We start from the raw sequence: 18,493 nt of genomic DNA, 5'->3' as shown, positions 1-18,493 counted from the left end.
GCCTGGGCAGGAAATTTACAGACATGATCTCTACCAGTGCCTAGCAGATTTACCATTATAATGAAGTCTTCGATCCATTTTCAGTTAATTTCTGACTGTGGTGTGAGGAAGGGGTAAATGAAGCTTGTCTAGTATCCCAGCACTGTGGAAAAGATGAATCTCTTCCCCCATCCTGTTCTTAGAACTTTTGCTAAAAACACAGTGGCTGTAAAAATGAGCATGAATTACCAGTTAGCTGAGCATTCTATCCTATAATCTCACTGAACTGGGTCTTGACTAGCTTTGCAAGCCTGTGCTTATCAGAGCTTCCTCTTTCCATCTAGCAGTCACAGTACTTCCTGGTGGAGGAAGATGCACAGCAGTTTAAGTAACCAGCCTCCCGGGTGTACAATTAATGCTGTTAGCAGTTTTTAGGCTGCGGAGCACATCCTTGGAGGTGCTTGTTTATTCCAGGAAAGTGCACTGAGCGCCTTCTCTGCCAGGCACTTCCTGAACTACCCAGTGAGCAACAGTAAAAGCCAAACAGATCAATTTCAGCCTGGTAGAATTATTGGGAAGAAAATGAACAAGAAAGTTGTGGCTCATGTCTGTAATTCTAGCACAGGAAGCCAAGATCTGATGACTGTGGTTGGAAGCCAGCATAGGTGGGAAAGTTTATGAAATACTTGTCTCCACTTATCACCAAAAGCTGAATGTGGAGCTATGGCTTAAGTGATAAAGTGCTAACTTTGAGCAAAAAGAGCTCAGGGACAACACCCAGACTCTGAATTCAACCCCTAGAAAGATGCTCTAAGCTGGGAAATGGTAGCTTACACCTGTAATCCTAACTATTTGGGAGGCTGAGTTCAAGCCCCAATACTGGCACAAGGAAGAAGAAATAAAAGAAAAAGAAGGCAAGAAAGAAAATACTAAGAAGTCTTTAGGCATGCATTTCGGCCGGTGGCTCTTGATTTGGGGGGACTCAGATTTAGACTTTTGAGTTGGGATCTCAGTGGTGAGAAAGAACCCTATAATGATAGGAAGGTTGTTTCAGGCCTAGGGAACTGGAAATACAAAGGCCCTGGGGTAGGAATACATTTGAAGTGTTCACAGTTCCACAGGTATAAACAGTTGTCCCTGGACGACAGCCAAGGCTAGGAGAGAATGGGCATAGGGCCAAGTGAGCGCTGCTTTTCCAGCCTTCATAAGGTGTTGGATGCTATTGGGAATATAAAAGGAGCTGGGCACTGCTGCCTCATGCCTATAATTCTAGCTACTCGGGAGGCTAAGACTTTGGGATCACGATTCAAAGCCAGCCCAGGCAGGAAAGTCCATGAGACTCTTATCTCCAGCAAAGCCAGAAGTGGAGCTGTGGCTCAACTTGTATTGTGACAGCCTTGAGTAAAAAAAGCTCAAGAAAACCACCAAGGACCTGAGTTAAAGCCCCAGGACTAGGACAAATAAAATAAATAAAGTGTGTGTATATATACTATATAATGTATATAAAGTATATATATGTATATGTATAAGTACATGTTATAAAATATATAGTATATAATAAGCATATTATGTAAATATATAGAATAAAAATTATATACAGGGCTGGGAAGGTGGCTCAGTGGTAGAACATTTGCCTTGCATGCATGAGGCCCTGGGTTCGATTCCTCAGCACCACATAAGCAGGGAAAAAAAAGCCGGAAGTGACATTGTGGCTCAAGCAGTAGAACGTTAGCCTTGAGCTGAAGAGCTGAGGGACAGCGCCCAAGCCCAGAGTTCAGGCCCCACGACCGGACCCCCCCCCCCAAAAAAAATTATATACATATATAAAAATAAAAAGTTCCTGGAGGATATTAAACAGAGAAATGTTGGTCTAATTTATGTCCTAAAAGGAACATTGTGGTTGCTTAAGAGGCATTTCTGGCTATGCGCCAGTGGCTCACGCCTGTAATCCTAGCTACTCCGGAGGCTGAGATCTGAGGATTGTGATTCAAAGCCAGCGTGGGCAGAAAAGTCCATGAGACTCTTATTTCCAGTTAACTGCCAAAAAACTGGAAGGGTGCTGTGGTTTAAAAGTGGTAGAGTGGGGGCTGGGAAGGTGGCTCAGTGGTAGAGCGCTTGCCTTGCATGCCTGAGGCCCTGGGTTCGATTCCTCAGCACCACATAAGCAAAAAGAAAAAAGCCGGAAGTGGCGCTGTGGCTCAAGTGGTAGAGTGCTAGCCTTGAGCTGAAGAGCTGAGGGATAGCGCCCAGACCCAGAGTTCAGGCCCCATGACCAGACTCAAAAACAAAAACAAAAACAAAAGTGGTAGAGTGCTAGCCTAGAGCAAAAGGAGTTCAGGGACAGCACCTAAGCTCAGAGTTCAAGCCCAAGACATTTCTGCTCCTCCCATTTCCAATCCTATAGATCTTAGAAGTGGAACTACTGGCTTAACTGGTTAGAACATTTATTAAAGTGTCCCAAATGCATGCTGTCTGCTGCTCCCTGAAAGATAGCTCTAGGTTTTGCTCTGCGGGTGTGGTTCTTGCTATCACTAGTGAGCTGCTGCATGTCTTGAGGTGCCCTGCTGCTCTCATTTGGGGTGCCAGCACCCATGCCTGGCTCTGCTTCCTCCCAGGATCTTCCTTACTGCCGCAGTTGCCCAGTAACTCTGGCTGGACCACGCATCCCTGGGCTACCCCTGGAACATGGCAGACGAAGACCTTATCTTCCGCCTGGAAGGCGTCGGTGGCGGCCGGACCTCCCAAGTGGGCCGAGATGGAGACTCTGATTTGGACAGCGATGATGAGGATGGTTACTTCATCTGCCCCATCACTGAGGATCCCAGGTCCAACCAGAATGCCAACTCTAAGGTTGATAACTTCTACAGCCTAAGGAAAAGCGAGCAGAATGGTTCCTGCGAGTCCCCGGCCAGCTCCTTCCACTTCAAGGTGAGTAAATACCCCTGTCCCTGCCCAGCACCCACCTCACCTGCCAAGATGGCTGATGTTTACTGGTTGGAGTCAGGTTTCACCTGCTAACCTGGGAGGAGTCTGTATCCCCCTCTCCCTTAAAGGGATGTTTTCCATATATATTCAGAACTTGTCAGTGAGACTTACTTGTCTAGCTTTTTTTTTTGTGCTGGTCCTAGCTTGAACTCAGGGCCTTGGTGCTGTCCCTGAGCACTTTGCTCAAGGCTAGTGCTCTAGCAATTTGAGCAACAGCTCCACATCCAGTTTTCAGGTGGTTAATTGGAGATAGAGTCTCATGGCCTTTCCTTGGCTTCTATTGGCTTTCCTCAGTTCTCAGCCTACTGAGTAGCTAGAATTACTGGCATGAGCTTTTTCATTCAAGGCTAGCACTCTACCACTTGAGCTACAGCTCCACTTCTGGCTTTTTTGGTAGTTAATTTGAGAAAAGAGGCTTTTCTCAAAGGCTTTTGTGCTCAGGCTGGCTTTGATCCATAATCCTCAGATCTCAGTGTTTTGAATTACTAGGATTACAAGTGTGAGCCACCAGTGTCCAGCCTATCCAGGTTCTTTTACAGTCATGGAACAGAACAGAAATAGAAAACATTGGAGAACATTGCACACTATGAACATACTACTCTTGAATGTGGGTTTATGTACACTGACAAAATTGGTGAGCATATCAGTTGCTTATAGTTAGCAATTTATTTATTTTTTAAAAAAGAGGGGGCTGGGAAGGTAGCGCAGTGGTAGAGTACTTGCCTTGCATGCATGAGGCCCTGGGTTCGATTCCTCAGCACCACATAAAAGAAAAAGCCAGAAATGGCGCTGTGGCTCAAGTGGTAGAGTGTTTGCCTTGAGTTGAAAACCTGAGGGACAGCACCCAGGCCCATAGTTCAAGCCCCATGCCTGACCAAAAAAAGAAAGAAAGAATAATAAGGGAAGGAAGGAAGGAAGGAAGGAAGGAAGGAAGGAAGGAAGGACGGAAGGAAGGAAGGAAGGAAGGGAGGAAATTAGTCAGAGCCAAGCATGGAGAGCTAGTGCCTGAAATTCTAGCTATTCAGGAGGTTGAAATCCAAGGATCTCAGTTAAGTCACTCAAATTTAAGAGACCCTCATTTCCAGTTAGCCAGAAAAAAGTCAGAATTGGAAGTGTGGCTCAAGTAGTAGAGGTCCAGCTTTGAGCAAAATAAAGCTGAGTGAGTTCAAGGCCCTAAATTCAAGCCCCAGTACCAGTGCAAAACAAAGAAAAAGGTAAAATTTAAAGTAAGGTAGCAATGCTGCTGTTATTTAACTGATGATTTCAAACATCAAGTATCTGTTAACACTATAAGCAAAAGTTCTATTGGCGTTTGGGATTTGAAATTAAAACCATTCTTTTATAATTTCAAAATTAGTCTGTACTTAGCAAATCAATAATTTTGTTTTCAGGGATGACTGTGTAACTTTTTTTTTTTCCTTTCAGGACAGAGATCTAGCCTAACTCAGGCAGGCAGCTCCAGAAATAGCCTTGTAGGTCTCCTCTGGGGTTGGGGGGGGTGCCCTGAAGGGGTTGGATGCAATTTATATCACTTCCCTTCCTGAAGAAGCTTTGTAAGGAACTCCCAGCCTTGGGAATGGGGGTGGGGGGAGTCGTGGGAAGGAGAGATGTTCAGACAGCTCAGCTGTCCATCAGGAGGGCGGCAGTGTGTGTGTGCATGTGCTGGTCCTGGAACTTGAACTCAGGCTGAGGTTCTGTCCCTGAGCATGACAGGAAGGGTCTTTTTAAGTGACAGACATGGTCCTGACAGGATATTGAATTTACTCTAAAACAAGTATAATGATCTTGGTTGGGCACCAGTGGCTCATACTTGTAATTCTTTTTTGTTTGTTTGTTTGTTTGTTTTTTTGGTCGGTCGTGGGGCTTGAACTCTGGGCTTGGGCGCTGTCCCTCAGCTCTTCAGCTCAAGGCGAGTGCTCTACCACTTGAGCTACAGCGCCACTTCCGGTTTTCTGGTGGTTTATTGGAGATAGGAGTCTCACGGTCTCTCTTGCCCGGGCTGGCTTTGAACCGCGATCCTCAGATCTCAGCCTCCTGAGTAGCTAGGATTACAGGCGTGAGCCACCAGCGCCCGGCTCATACTTGTAATTCTAACTAAGCAAGAGGCTGAGATCTGAGGACCAAGGTTTGAAGCCAGCCTGAGGAGAAAAATTCATGAGACCCTTCTCTCCAATTAACCACCAAAGAGGTGAAAGTGAACTGTAGTTCAAGTGGTCGAATGCTACCATTTAGACCCTGAGTTCAAGCCCCAGGACTGGTACAAATTAAACCAAACAAAAAAGAAGCCATTCTATGTGACTGGAGAGTGCCTATAAATATTTCAGGGTCTATAGGTAGGACTTAGTGCTAGAGTGCTTGTTTTATATGCAGGAAACCCCAGGTTTGACCCTCAGTAATGTAAAAAATAATAAGCAAATAAAATAAAAGGAATAATAAAATAAACTGTGTATGTTGTATATGTGTCTGAGGAAATGCTGTGTGAAAACCCCTTGACACAGTGTTGGTCCATAATAGGTTTAAAAAAAAAAAAAAGTTAGCTATTAAAATTAAGGGTGAAGCCGGGCGCTGGTGGCTCACGCCTGTAATCCTAGCTACTCAGGAGGCTGAGATCTGAGGATCGTGGTTCAAAGCCTGCCCGGGCAGGAGAGACCATGAGACTCCTATCTCCAATAAAAACCACCAGAAAATTGGAAGTGGCGCTGTAGCTCAGGTGGTAGAGCGCTCGCCTTGAGCTGAAGAGCTGAAGGACAGCGACCAGGCCCAGAGTTCAAGCCCCACGACAGACAAAAAAAAAAAAAAAAAAAAAATTAAGGGCGATGGGTTAGGAGCAATGGGTGACAGTGTTGTCACACACCTTGTATTCATATACTATTTTGTAGAATGGGAACTTCTTTGTACAACTACTTAAAGATAATAATAAAAATTAAGGGCAGGGGGGCTGGGAAGGTGGCTCAGGGGTAGAGCACTTGCCTTGCATGCATGAGGCCCTGGGTTCGATTCCTCAGCACCACATAAGCAAAAAGAAAAAAAAAATAAACTTAAAAAAAAAAATTAAGGGCAGGGAAGGTGGCTCAATGGTAGAGTGCTTGCCTTGCATGCATGAGGCCCTGGGTTCAATTTCTCAGCACCACATAAGCTGAAAAAGCCGGAAGTAGTGCTGTGGCTCAAGTGGTAGAGCAGGAGCCTTGAGCTGAATCGCTGAGGGACAGTGCCCAGACCCATAGTTCAGGCCCCATGATCACCAACAAAGGTAGAAAAAAAATTAAAGGGCTGGAAGGTGGCTCAGTGGTAGAGTGCTTGCCTTGCATGCAAGAGGCCCTGGGTTCGATTCCTCAGCACCACATAAACAAAAAGAAAAAAGCTGGAAGTGGCGCTGTGGCTCAAGTGGTAGAGTGCTAGCCTTAAGCTGAAGAGCTGAGGGACAGTGCCCAGGCCCAGATTTCAGGCCCCACGACTGGACCCCCCCAAAAAAGAAATTTAAAAAGGCTTTGGGGGCTGGTAGCTCATGCTTATACTCCTAGCTACTCAGAGTGCTGAGAACTGAGGATGGCAGGTCAAGGCTAGCCTGGGTAGATATATCTGTGAGACTTTTTTTTTTTTTTTTGTGAGTTGTGGGTCTTGAACTCTGGGCCTGGGTACTGTCCCTGAGCTCTTCGGCTCAAGGCGAACACTACCACTTGAGACACAGCACCACTTGTGGTTTTCTGGTGGTTAATTGGAGATAAGAGTCTCAGACTTTCCTGCCTGGGCTGGCTTTTGAACCACAATCGTCAGATCTCAGCCTCCTGAGTAGCTAGGATTACAGGCTTGAGCCACCAGCAGTCCAGCTCGTGAGACTCTTATCTGCAATTAATCCACAAGTAGCCAGAAGTGAAATTGTGGACTCAAATGGTAGTAGAGTGTCAGCCTTAAATGGAAAAAGCCATATAAAAGCACAAGGCCCGGGGGCTGGGAATGAGGCTTAGTGGTAGAGTGCTTGCCTAGCATGCATGAAGCCCTGGGTTCGATTCCTCAGTACCACGTAAACAGAAAAAGCTGGAATTGGTGTACACACACACACAAGCTGGAATTGGTACACACACACACACACACACACACACACACACACAATTGGTGTACACACACACAAGCTGGAATTGGTACACACACACACACACACACACACACATACACACACATATCCATCTTATGAGCCAGGTACCAGTGGCTCTTGCCTGTAATCTTAGCTACTCAGGAGGTTGAGATCTGAAGATTGAGGTTCAAAGCCAGCCCACGCAGGAAAGTCTATGAGACTATCTCCACTACACTACCCAGAAAGCTAGAGTAGAGCTGTGGTTCAACTTATCAATGTATATTTTATATATTGACATAACATATACTCACAAACATGAAAATATACTCGTATTTGTTAAATATAAATGAATATAAGTAGTTGCATAGCAAAACTTAAAGGAGGGATTTGGTGATCACACACACACACACACACACACACACACACATCCCTACAGAGTATGTGTTACTTGTATGAAGAATCCACACAAACCAATTGACAAAAAAATCTTTCCTCTAAAGTCATGTCTTCTATAAGGCAGAGTTATAACACAGCTCTTCTGGGCTGTGTTCACCCTTCCCATGGCCTTGGGGCTCTGGAACAGCTCCCCTTTTCCCACCTCTGTCTGTAATGTCTTTCAACTGATATGTGGGTATGTGTAAATTACAGGGGAGGCCTCTTAGTCTGCAGACGTTTCTGGCACTCTGGTGTAGAATTCGGGGGATAATTAGCATACATGTGCCATGCCTACACATATATACTGGCACATATACACGTGTGTGCGTATGTATAGCAATACAAATATTTGCATGCATGTGCACAAATCTGCACTTGTGTGCATGCACATGAAATGTGCATGTGTGTTATACAAATATACGTGTGTTCATGTAGAAGGCCAGCCTCTGAGGAAGCTCACCACCACTCACAGGGATTGCCTTTGGCTACAATTAGAATTCTTTTTATATATCTCTGTCATTTCTGCATTTTCTAGATAAGCATATGTAGCTTATATGGTTTTTGTTTGTTTGCTGTTTTATGCCGGTCCTGGGGCTTGAACTTGGGGCCTGGGTGCTGTTTTTGAGCTATTTTGCTTAAGGCAAACACTGTGCCACTTGAGCCACAGCTCTGCTTGTGGCTTTTTGGTGGTTAATTGGAGATTAGTCTCAAGGTATCCTGGCAATGGTGCCTCACACCTGTAATACCAACTACTTAGAAGGCTAAGATCTGAGGATTGCAGTTGAAAGCCAGCCTGGGCAGGAAAGTCTCTGAGACTCTTACTGATAGTTAACCATCAGAAAAATGGAAGTAGCCATGCGGCTTAAAGTGGTAGAGCACTAGCCTTGAACAAAAAAGCTCAGGGACAGTGACCCTGCTCAGGTCCTGAATTCGAGCCCTAAGATTACCTCCAACAACAAAATTGAAGAGTCTCATGGACCTTCTTGAACAGGCTAGATTTGAACTTTGTCAGATCTCAGCCTCTGAGTAGCTAGGATTATAGGTATAAGTCGCTGGTGCCTGGCTACATGTTTTTAATTTAGTAAGAAGGTGAGAAGTTTTATTTTATAAGAACTGTCTCCTGAGACTATCTTGAGGCTCATTCTACATCAGCACATATAAAGCACTTTAAGAAAAATTTTGGTAGGGGCTGGGAAGGTGGCTCAGTGGTAGAGCGCTTGCCTTGCATGCATGAGGCCCTGGGTTCGATTCCTCAGCACCACATAAGCAAAAAGAAAAAAGCCGGAAGTGGTGCTGTGGCTCAAGTGGTAGAACGCTAGCCTTGAGCTGAAGAGCTGAGGGATAGCACCCAGGCCCAGAGTTCAGGCCCCACGACCGGACCCCCCCCCAAAAAAAGAAAAATTTTGGTGAATATATGTTATCATATAATAGGTATAGTTTTTTAGCCCTGTGTGTATATGTATGTGTGTGTTGATAAGGAAGCTTGAAATCTTAGGGTAGGTGCTATCCCTTAGCTTTTTTGCTCAATCTTGGTGCTCTACCACTTGAGTCAAATTCTACTTCTTTTTGGTAGTTAATTGGAGATAAGCCTCGGCTGGCTTTGAACTGCAGTTTCAAATCTTGGCTCCTGAGTAGCTGGGATTATAGGCGCCTGGCCAGTTCAGCCCTTTTTGAGGTGTGTGTGTGTGTAGGTGTGTAGGTGTGTCAACACTGGGGCTTGAACTCAGGTATGGGTACTGTCCTGTAGCTTTTCCCTTAAGGCTGGCACTCTACCATTTGAGCTATGCCTCCATTTCCAGCTTTTTGCCGGTTAATTGGAGATAAGAGTCTCTTGGGTTTGTCTGCTTAGGCTTGGCTTCAACTCTTTTTTGGGGGGGGTGGGGGGGGCGGAGTCCGGTCGTGGGGCCTGAACTATGGGACTAGGCCCTGTCCCTCAGCTCTTCAGCTCAAGGCTACCACTTGAGCCACAGCGCCACTTCCGGCTTTTTTCTTTTTGCTTATGTGGTGCTGAGGATTCGAACCCAGGGCAAGTCAAGCGCTCTACCACTGAGCCACCTTCCCAGCCCCGTTGGCTTCAACTCTTAATCCTCAAATCCTAAGGATTTATAGGCAGGAGCCATTGTATCTAGCTGGCTTATGACTACTCCAGTACTGGAGTTTGAACCCAGGATCTCATGTGTGTCAGGCAAATGCCCTCCACTCAACTACACTATAGCCCTTTGAGTGAAATTTCTGTTGTTTCCTCCCCCCTATTATGAGCAGTAGTAGTAAATATTCATATATATGTGACTATTATATATAATATGTAATACTATATATCTCCAAGCAAACCTTAAAATACTGTATGTTTTATAATATGTAATTCATATACATGTAATTCATATCATGTGTACTTCCTCTCTGTGGAACGTGGGAAAAGTGGGCCTTTGCATACAGGAGCATGTATTTGCATGGGGTCATCCTCCTTTGGTTTCTCCCACAGACATTGCAAACCTGTTCTGTGCTGTTATCCCCCCCTTCCTTCCCCGGGGAGCTGCCAGGAACTAGAACTTGTGTGGCAGGCACTGTGGGCGGGGCCAGCCCTGCAGTACGTGCCTTGCTTGCATGAACTCACTTAATGTGTACAGCAAGTCCTTGACAGCTGGCATTTTGCCCAACAGTAAACTCAGGTTCTGAGAACTTAAGTGGCTCTCCCAGGAAATGGTGAGGTTGTGTTCCATCCCAGGAGATCTTGCTCCAGAGTTGATTCTGTTACTAACTGCAGCTTTTTTTAGTCCTTGGTCTTGCTTCAACCCCCGCCCCCCCCCTTTTTTTTAATGCAAGTCCTGGGGCCTGAACTCAGGACCTGGGTGCTGTCTGTGAGCTTTTTTCGCTCAAGGCTAGTGCTAGTGTTCCACATCTTGAGCCAAAGCTCCACTTCTGGCTTTTTGCTGGTTAATTGGAGATAGCAGTCTCAGATTTTCATGCCTGGGCTGGCTTCCAACTGTGATCTTAGCCTCCTGCATAGCTAGGATTGCAGGCATGAGCCACCAATGCCCAGCCTGGTCTTACTTCTTTTGTGCTTATGCTTGTCTTTTGTTTTTATTGTTTTCAGAGGTAAAGTTGGAATTCAGGGCCTGATGCATACCACTAGTGGGTTTAGTTGTTGTTTTTAGTGGTTGAATATCATTTCATTGGAAGATATTGTGTGTGCACTTTCCAAAGAATGTCCCCGTAGTAATATGGCCAAGGTAAAAGTTTGCCTTTAAATGCTGAGGATTGTCCAAGTGCTAGTGTTCACACCTGTAATCGTAGCTATTCTAGAGGTTAAGATCTAAGAATCTTTGTTCAAAGCCAATTGGGACAGAAAAGTCCCTAAGACTCTTATTTCCAATTAACTAGTAAAAAGCCTAAATTGGTAGAACACCAGTCTTGAGCAGAAAAAGGCAAGAATGCAAGGCTCTGAGTTCAAGATCTAGTACACAAGAACAAAAATGACATGCTGGGTGTCTCTGGTCATCTTTCAGAGAGGTTGGGCTAACATGAGTGCCTCCCACGCACTCCGTGCACGGGCACACCTGCTCTGCCCCCTCTCCCTGCCAGCCACCTTCCACTGCACTCACGCGTTCAGTCACCAAACCAGAGGGTGGGGAGGAACTGGTAAGAGAACTGTGTTCTCTGGAATGAGATAAGGATGGGAGATTAAGAGGCTGGCCTTGTGACTAACCTGGCAAAGGTGTTCCTGCCCACAGAGCCTGAGGAGGCCTTAGCCTGGCAGCCCCAGGCTTCACAACGCAGTGACCACAACCAACAGTCCTGAGGCGCAGAGAGAGAGAGAGAGAGAGAGAGAGAGTGTGTGTGTGTGCGGCCCCATGCCCTGAGACTGGAGACTGCAAGGCTGTAAGGTTTGGGCTATGGATCTGTAACAGGGGGCTTGAGCCTGTGGGTTTGGTCCCAGCATGGTGATGAATGGATCAATCTTCATCATAGATATAGGTAGACAGAGGCAGACAACCAGACAGGTAGATGAGATGAAAGAGACCTTGCACTGACTCTTGAGTCTCCCCTCCCAGCTCTTTTCACACTAGTTATTTTTCAGATAAGGCCTTTCTTTTTGCCTGCCCATCCTGAACCATGATCACCCTATTTTATACTTCCTACTATATCTAGGATGACAAAGATACACAACACCCATAAGTTGGTTGTTTGGATCTCATTAACTTTTTTGCCTTTGCTATACTTAAACCACAGTTCTCTTGGTCTCAGCCTTCTGAGTAGGAAGGATTACAGATGTGAGCCACTGCACCTGGTCAGTTTATCCATTTAAAAGGTACAAATCAGCTGGATGTCAGTGGCTCACACCTGTACTCCTAGCTACTTAGAGGCTGAGATCTGAGGATCACTGTTTGAAGCCAGCCCAGGCTGAAAAGTCCATGAAACTCTTATTGTCAAAAGGCTGGACATGAAGTGTGGGTCAAGTGTAGAGTGCTAGCCTTGAGTGAAGAGGCAAAGTGAGAATGTGAGGCCCTAAGTTCAAGCTCCAATAGTGGTACTAAACAAATACATTACCAGGTGCTGGTGGCTCATTCCTATATATAATCCTGCTACTCAGTAGGCAAGCCAGCCCAGAGTGGGGGAGGGGGGGTGGCCAGGGAAGGTGGCTCAGTGGTAGAGTGCTTACCTTGCATTCACGAGGCCCTGGGTTCGATTCCTCAGCACCACATAAGCAGAAAAAGCTGGAAGTGGCGCTGTGGCCCAAGTGGTAGAGTGCTAGCCATGAGCTAAAGAGCTGAGGGGCAGTGCCCAGGCCCAGAGTTCAGGCTCATGACCAACAACAGTAACAACAACAAAAGCCAGCCGGGCAGAAAAGTCCATGAGCATCTTTTCTCCAACTAACAACCAGAAAACAGGAAGTGGTAGAATGCTTACTTTGAGCAAAAGAGCTCAGGGACAGTGTCCAGGTCCCGAGTTCAAGCCACATGACTGACAGAAAACAAAACAAAATGTACATACATACATAAAGTGTACAAATCAGCAGCTTTTCATATAATCATACAATTCTGATTCCAGCACTATAACCAATATTATTGTTTTCATTCCTCCTTAATCTGCTTCCTGTCTCCAAGAATTTGCCTTTTTTACATCTCCTATACATAAAGTCATATAATGTGTGTTGTGTTGTGCGCTTCTGTCACTTAGCATGAGGTTCTAAAGATTTATTCCTATTAGGACGTGTGTGTTTAATAGGGGGTTTCATTATGAGGTTTTTACATTTGTACAAATGTATTCCATTCATCCTCTCTTTCCCACTCATACCCGTCTCATACCTGCCTTGTCATTCCCTTTTTTTGTTTGTTTGTTTGTTTTCTTTTCTTTTTGTGTTATGGAACTTGGGCTTGAACTCAAGGCCTAGGTGTTTTCCCATCATTTTTCCCACTTAAGGCTGGTGCTCTCTTTCTGCTAGTTAATTGGATTTTCCTTCCCCAGGCTGGCTTGCAACCTTGATTCTCAGATCTCAGCCTTTTGAGTAGCTAGGATTACAGGTGTGAACCCTCTGCACCCAGCTTGTTATTCCTTTTTATTGCTGAATATTATTCCATTGAATGGGTAGCATATTTTAAAAATCCCTTCATGATGCATTTAGATTACTTCTGCCTGAATGGTCGTTATCATGCTGCTTTTGTGGTGGGCATGTTTCCTCCTTCCTTCTCTCTTCTCCTCTCCCATTTTTCTTTCTGGTTGTTTGAGTGGAATTGGGCTGTCATGTGGAATTGCTCTGTCCCATGGTAATTCTGTGTTTAGCTCTTTCTGCCTTGTATAACACTTCAGCCAGCCAGGGTGTGGTAGGCTTGGCTTTGAGTACCGGGCCTGCTATTTCCTGGCTGCTGATGGTGTTTGTCAAGAAATTTCTTTTTGTTCTTTAAGTCTAGGATCCTCATAGTGGACTAGGGAGTGGTCCCACCTGTTGAATGTGATCACAAATTGCTATAGGGTGAAGGGCACGATGCCATCTTGACAAAGACTCCTAAGATGCCAGGGCACTTTTACTTTAGTGAATATCACTCTGTGTGTGTGTGTGTCTGTGTGTCTGTGTGTCTGTGTGTGTTGGGGCTTAAACTTAGGGTCTGGGTGCTGTCCTGCAGTTTTTTTGTTTGTTTTTTGTTTTGCCAGTCCTGGGGCTTGAACTCAGGGCCTGGGTACTGTCCCTGAGCTTCTCTTGCTCAAGGCTAGCATTCTACCACTTGAGCCATAGTGCCATTTCTGGCTTTTTTGTTTATGTTGTACTGAGGAATTTCATCCAGGGCTTCATGCATGTTAGGTAAGCACTCTACCACTAAGCCACTTTGCCAGTCCTGGCCTATAGCTTTTTTATTCAAGGCTGACACTATGCCATTTGAGCCACAGCTCTACTTCTGGATTTTTGGTTGTTAACAGGAGCTATAAGTCTCACAGATTTTCTGCCCAGGCTGGCATTGAACCACAATCCTCAGATTTCAATATTCTAAGTAATTAGGATTACAGGTGTAAGCCATCGATGCCCAGCCCTTCAGATTTTAAGTGTCATGCATACAGCAGTTGCATTTTCAAGAAAATAATGTGTCCTATTGAACTCTTGCACAAGGGTGTAAAGCTGAAGACAGGAGGGTGTTTTTAGTTCAGTACTGTTGGTCACAGGACCCGAGAAGTGAATCCCGTACTTAACCACATAAGAGCTGGAGAGATAACCTGGAGCACAGTTACACAATGGGTAGTTCAGCCCCAGAAAGGAAATGAGGTCAGGCAGGCAAGCTGTACACATGACCTGGAGAAGGGGAATCAAGCCAGGGGCTGGTAGCTTACTCCTGTAATCCTAGCTACTCAGGGCTGAAATCTGAGTATCAAAGTTTGAATCTCACCCCAAGCAGACAAGTCTAAGGGATTATTATTTCCAAATAATCAGCAAAAAGTTGGAAGGGGAGATGTAACTCAAATGGTAGAGTGCCAAGCTTGAGCAGAGAAAGCCAAGTAAGAGCATGAGGTCCTGAATTCAAGTCCCAGTACTGGCATAAAACCAAAAAAGAAAGGCCAGGGCTGGGAATGTGGCTTAGTGGTAGAGTGCTTGTCTAGCATGTATGAAGCCCTGGATTCAATTCCTCAATGCCACATAAACAGAAAAAGCCAGAAGTGATGCTGTGGCTCACATGGTAAGAGTGCTAGCCTTGAGCAAAAAGAAGCTCAGGGACATTGCCAGGCCCTGAGTTCAAGGCCCTGAACTAGCAAAAGGAAAAAAAAAAAAAAAGGCCAGGTCCTGGTGGCTCATGTCTATAATCCTAGCTGCTCGAAAGGCTGAGATCTGAGGATTGTGGTTCAAAGCCAGCCTAGGCAGGAAAGTCCTTGAGACTCTTATCTCCAATAAACTAGAAAAACAAAATATCTGGAGGTGGAGTTGTGGTTCAAGTGGTAGAATGCTAGCCTTGAACAAAAAAGCACAAGACAACGCCCAGGCCCTGAGTTCAAGTCCCAGGACTGGCATACATATATTAAAAAAGATACATCTTTTCTGTCTCCAAGGGTTCCATGTCCCTGAAAGCCTCCAGGGACCGTAGCTGAAAATCCTTTCCTCTTCTGGAGGCTATGGGCCTCTCCAGGGAAGATAGCAGGACAGAGGCAGTTGGGCCACACGTGGATCTAATGCTAATGTTCCCTTTACTTTCTCCAGGAAACCTGGAAGCATGCAATCGAGAAGGCCAAGCACATGCCTGACCCCTGGGCTGAGTTCCACCTTGAGGATATTGCCACAGAACGAGCATCCAGGCACAGGTTGGTGACTCATCTGGGGGCTTTGAAGAGTCCAGGGAGGCCCAGATTCTGTTTCTGCTCATACCCAGGGGGCTCAAGTCCCATGGGAGTCAAAGAGAAGGGGGTAATACAGGGCAAATAGCCCCAATCTGAAAACCTACATTTCGGATTTTGGAGCCTTTGGGGTTTTCTTTTTTTTTTTGTTGGTTGTGGGGCTTGAACTCTAGGCTTGGGCACTGTCCCTTAGCTCTTCAGCTAAAGGCGAGTGTTCTACCATTTGAGCCACAGTGCCACTTCTGGTTTTCTGAGAGGTTTATTGGAGATAAGAGTCTCTCGGACTTTCCTTCCCTGGGCTGGCTTTGACCCACAATCCTCAGATCTCATCCTCCTGAGATCTGAGCTAGGATTATAGGCATGAGCCACTGGTGCCTGGCTACCTTTTGGATTTTGAAATTATGAATCTTTAACCAGTCAAGTCCATACAAATACTATGAACATCTGGAAACATCTGAGATCTGAAATGCTTCTGGTTCCAAGCATTTTGGATAAGGGACACTCTACCTGTAATCACAGCGGCCAATGGACTGGGGTCCTGCTAGAGCATCTGCCTCGCAAGGGCAAGGCCCTGAGTACTGCCCAAGAAGGAATGGAAAGAGGGAAGAGCAGCCACTGTTTGAGTGTTCATGCATGTGCCAGTACTATAGGTTAGCTCACTGAGTCCTAATGGGGCCACAGGTACATATTAGACAGGTTATGCTGACCTCTGCCCCCATAACAGATACTCCCAGGATTCTGGAGGAGAGTTCAGGGCAGCTCAGGGAGGCATCTTCTGGCTCCATCATCTCAACCTGTAAATCACCAGGCACTGATGGCTCACACCTGTAAACCTAGCTACTCAGGAGACTGAAATCTGAGGGTTGAGGTTTGAGGTCAGCCTGGGCAGGAAAGTCCATAAGATTTTATTTCCTATAAGCCACTCAGAAAAAGCTGGAAGTGGTTCTGTGGCTCAAGTGGTAGAGTGCTAGCCTTGAACAAAAGAAGCTTAGGGACAGCACTTAGGCCATGAGTTCAAACTCTAGGACTGGAGTGGTACGGGGAGGAGGGAGGTCAGAAATGGATGTATGGCTAAGGGACATGTTGAAAATGAACTGTACAACTTGTGGGTAGGGATGGGAGAGAAAATTTGCAGAGAGGGAGGGAAGGGGTGACATTGTCCAAAAAGAAATGCACTCATTACCTAACTTATGTACATCACCTTTAGAGTAACAATAAAAAAAAAATGAAAAAGAAAAAAAAAAGCTAAGGGACAACACTCTGGGCCAGAGTTGAAGCTCCAGCACCAGCACAAAAAGCCCATAATAATAAATCACTGCTTGGGATGGCGGTCTGTAAGCACCTACACAGCTCTGGAGAGCCCTCCTCTGAGCCTGGGCGGGGCTACCTGCCAGGCCTCTGCTTGTTTCTTCTTGCACTTGCTTCCATAGCTGAGAAACCTGTTCTCACAGGGCTGGGAGTGTCCTGGAGTCTGCCCAAGCTGAGAAATGGGCCAAAGGAGGCCTCCAAGCAGAGCTAAGAACAGCTGAGCCCAGTGCAGGCATTGGATCTCAGTGATCCCTGAGACCAGGAGCTTCCCCCAGATTGCCCCAAGGAATGGGAATGGCTGGAAAGGGGAGTACTCTAGAATTTTCTCAGAAAAGTGGCAGTATCCTGGGACATTCATTCATCTTTCACGTACCTTCTTTTCCTTCTCCTCGTCCTCTGTCTCTCTCCCCCACTTTTTCTTTCTTCCCTCCTTCCCTCCTTCCCTCCTTCCCTCCTTCCTTCCTTCCTTCCTTCCTTCCTTCCCTTTCTTCCCTTCCTCCCTCCCTCCCTCCCTGCCACCTTTCTTTCTTTCTTTTCTTTCTTTCTTTCTTTCTTTCTTTCTTTCTTTCTTTCTTTCTTTCTTTCTTTCTTTCTTTCTTTCTTTCTTTCTGTCTATCTCCCTCCCTCCCTCCCTCTCTGTGTCTTCCTCCTCCTCTTCCTCCTCCTCCTCTGCTCGTTTTGTCCTTCCTTCTTTCTTCTTCCCAAGTGCCTGGCAGTGATGAGAGTACTATTGCCTCTTTTCTTGAGACTTGTTATTTGTTACATAGAGCAGTTATAAGGATATTTGTTTATTCAGACATTTATCCGAATGCGTTTGTTAGGATCTGCATAGCGCCAGTAATTCACACATATAATCCTAACTACTCAGGAGGCTGAGATCTGAGGATCAAGGTTTGAAGCCAACTCAGGCAAGAGAGTATGTGCGATTCTTAAATCCATTTAACTAGCAAAAGCCAGAAGTAAAGCTGTGGCTCAAGTGATGGAGTGTTTAACCTTGAGCAAAAAAACTTAAGAGACAGTAGGCAGGCCCTCAGTTCAAGTCCTAAAACCAGCACAAAAGAAAAAAAATCTACACAGCCCTGTAACATTGCCTTGTGGAAGAGCCAGCTGCAGACAAGGCTAAGGGGACCCCAGAGGGTCTTTTAGCTACAGAGGGACAGAATTACATCATGATGCTATACTCTGGGTGTGCTCTGGTCTCTGTAGATACAATGCTGTCACCGGGGAGTGGCTGGAAGATGAAGTTCTAATCAAGATGGCGTCTCAGGTAAGCAAGCCCCGATCCCCAAGAGCTCCTAGCCGGCTTCATTCCCTGTGCCCTCCCCTCCACATCCTTTCCACTCATGCCACTTTTTTTTCCCCACCAGTCCTGGGGCTCGAACTCAGAACCTGGATGCTGTTCCTGAGCTTTTTTTTTTCTGCTCAAGGCTAGCTCTCTACCACTTGAGCTACAGCTCTACTTCTGGCTTTCTGGTGAGTCTAAGAGGCTCACAGACTTTCCTGCCCAGGCTGGTTTTCTTGGCGATCCTCAGATCTCTTGCTTTCTGAGTAACTAGGATTACAGGCATGAGCCAAGGCCCAGCCAAAGAACAGATTCTTTTGTCTGTGTCATAACTTCAAACCTTTTAGTCCAAGGTGGCCTGGCCTGTTACTTTGGGCTGGTCGCAGCACTGCACATCATGGCAGGAGCCATAGTGGAGGATGTGGACAGGAAGTAAAGGGGTTGCGGGGGTGGGGGAGGAGGTAGGGTCTTAACATCCTTCTCATGACCCTGGTGACCTGACTTGTTTCTACCTCAAGTTCTTACTGCCTTCCAAGCACACCCTACTTTGACAACAGTGCCTCTCCCAGCTTTTGGGTCTGGTCGTGGGGCTTAAACTCTGGGCCTGGGCACTGTCCCTC

The 18,493-nt window shown here is 46.0% G+C and overlaps 1 protein-coding gene across 5 annotated transcripts in view; it reads left to right on the top strand.

Moving 5' to 3' along the window:
* Eef2k (eukaryotic elongation factor 2 kinase) overlaps positions 1-18,493 on the top strand; it is a 65,889-nt gene that overhangs the window by 14,608 nt on the left and 32,788 nt on the right. For all 5 annotated transcript variants that reach the window (XM_070004362.1, XM_070004358.1, XM_070004360.1 and 2 more), the window contains exons 2-4: positions 2,595-2,907; positions 15,150-15,250; positions 17,798-17,858. In XM_070004362.1, coding sequence (XP_069860463.1) covers positions 2,665-2,907; positions 15,150-15,250; positions 17,798-17,858 — 405 coding nt within the window. In that variant the 5' untranslated portion in view covers positions 2,595-2,664. The remainder of the gene's footprint in view (positions 1-2,594; positions 2,908-15,149; positions 15,251-17,797; positions 17,859-18,493) is intronic.

This window comes from Dipodomys merriami, unplaced genomic scaffold (genome assembly GCF_024711535.1).
Source record: "Dipodomys merriami isolate MVZ:Mamm:240054 unplaced genomic scaffold, mDipMer1.0.p SCAF_62, whole genome shotgun sequence".
NCBI lineage: Eukaryota > Metazoa > Chordata > Mammalia > Rodentia > Heteromyidae > Dipodomys > Dipodomys merriami.
This window is presented reverse-complemented; position numbering and strand designations above follow the sequence as displayed.